Source organism: Trifolium pratense, linkage group LG2 (genome assembly GCF_020283565.1).
Source record: "Trifolium pratense cultivar HEN17-A07 linkage group LG2, ARS_RC_1.1, whole genome shotgun sequence".
Classification (NCBI taxonomy): domain Eukaryota; kingdom Viridiplantae; phylum Streptophyta; class Magnoliopsida; order Fabales; family Fabaceae; genus Trifolium; species Trifolium pratense.
Window position 1 is genome coordinate 74,294,195 of NC_060060.1, and position 1,932 is coordinate 74,296,126.

At 33.6% G+C, this 1,932-nt stretch overlaps 1 protein-coding gene across 1 annotated transcript; it reads left to right on the forward strand.

Annotated features, from left to right (window-relative positions):
• Nucleotides 1–939: 939 nt before the first annotated feature.
• LOC123907876 lies at nt 940–1,651 on the forward strand. Its single transcript, XM_045958303.1, has 2 exons — nt 940–1,172; nt 1,306–1,651. Exons 1-2 carry the CDS (start codon nt 992–994, stop codon nt 1,428–1,430), a joined length of 306 nt encoding a protein of 101 aa, XP_045814259.1. The 5' UTR covers nt 940–991; the 3' UTR covers nt 1,431–1,651.
• Nucleotides 1,652–1,932: the final 281 nt, after the last annotated feature.

The window sequence follows — 1,932 nt, forward strand, 5'->3', positions numbered from 1 at the left end:
ATCCACTACCTACGAGTTTCTCGCGCCCTATTTTTACGCATCCGCTACTTACGAGTTTCTCGTGCGTCATATTTTTACTCATCCGCTACCTACGACTTTCTCGCGCGCCCTATTTTTACTCATCTGTTACGTACGAGTTTCTCGCGCGCCCTATTTTTTTTCATCCACTACGTAAGAGTTTATCGTGCGTCCTATTTTTACTCATCCGCTACCTACGAGTTTCTTGGGTGCCCTATTTTTACTCGTCTGCTACTTAAGTAACGGACGGTGTTTTATAATTTATATTACAAACTAATTTCAAATCATCCAAAACAAATTATTTATATTTATATTTTATTTTATTTTTTTTATTTTTAATTTTTTCGGGCTTGCGGGCCGCCCGCGGCCCATTCGGGCTAGCCCATATTTTAATCGGGTTTTATCGGGCCGGGCTAAAAAGCCCGGAAATAATTCGGGCTAGGATTTTCAATGCCCGAGCCCGGGAAAAAATCGGATTTGGCGGGCCGGCCCATTCGGGCTAGCACAGCTCTAGTGAAGACACACACTTCAAGTCAATAATTTCTTCCCCTTTCACAAATTTTGGGGTTTTAGGGCTTGATTTGTTCATATTGTAGATTTTGATGATTTTTCCTTATATAAATGAGCTAAATGTCAAATGCATTACAAAAGAGAAAACATGAGAAAACAATCATTTTATATGGTAAATAGTTCTTGCTTATTCATATTAATATACAATAGATGAAAACCACGAATTCAACAACTTTGGTGTTGCATTAGAAACTATAGTGTCGAGGATCCGATAATTTTTTCTCCCTATTTTTAAGTGATTAAAATTAGAAATAAACACCAAGTTAGGCTCGAATTCTAAATTTAGCAACATCTCATATGAATATATATTATATATACACATAGAATAGTTCACAAATATTGATTGGGAAGGAGGAAAAGCAATAAAATTATCAATAACAAAGCAAACAAATTTGAAACTATAATGGCAAACAAATTTGTTGCATTGTTATTGTTGGTGTCTCTTGTAGTTGCTCAAGGTGAAAACAATGAATATTTAACACCAGCAGAATGCTTCGATTATTGCTATCATGCTATGTTAATGCCAAAATCTGTTGCTGAAACGATATGTAAATGGCGCTGTGAACAATTTGGGATGTTGAAGGGTAAGTTTCAATTTTTACAATGATTCTAATATTTTATGACCAAATTATAAGCTTTGTTATTCTCATATTGTTTTGATTGATGTCAAGTATCATGTTTTAAAATTTAAAAATGTTTATTATATATGCATGCTAGCTCTTAATGTACATGGCATTGATGGCAACGCAAGGAAGAATGGCCCAGTTGGATCTCTAGCAAGTTCGCCGGTTTCGGCACAAAAATATGATCAAGAAATGCTAAAAATGAAGATCAAAGATTGAGAGAGTTGCTCGAATAGAAGAGAAGATTCAACAAAAATACAATGCTTTATCATCAACTACTATGCATTAACATAAATTTATGTCCTCTTCCCCTTTCCCATGCACTCCTTGTCATTTGTTACAACAATAAATGTAATTATTATTATTCTATTCCTATTCGTCTTTTTACCAAAATTATTCAAAGGAAAATATTAATTTTAGTAAAGAATTACTAATGAATTGAGTATAATAAAGTAATTGGGAGGTGCTAGGGAAGCATCGCTGCCATTATGGGCTTTAATATAGTAATTGGAATATTTTACATTTTATTGGGAGCAACTATGGTGAGCCAACGAATATGAACATCACGATCTCATGCGAATGGATTATCTCAAGTGTAATTTACACTTGAGAGAATAAAGCGTGGTTTGTTATTATTGATTAAGAGAGATAAACATATAAAAATTTAGAGAAAATGAATTTAGATGGTGTTAGATTATACTTTATTTTCTCAAGTGTAAAT

Bases quoted from the DNA above. Each gene is read 5' to 3' on its own strand.
- LOC123907876 (XM_045958303.1), top strand. From the start codon at position 992: ATGGCAAACAAATTTGTTGCATTGTTATTGTTGGTGTCTCTTGTAGTT. The intron at 1,173-1,305 runs GTAAGTTTCAAT...TATGCATGCTAG, and splicing joins ACAATTTGGGATGTTGAAGG to CTCTTAATGTACATGGCATT.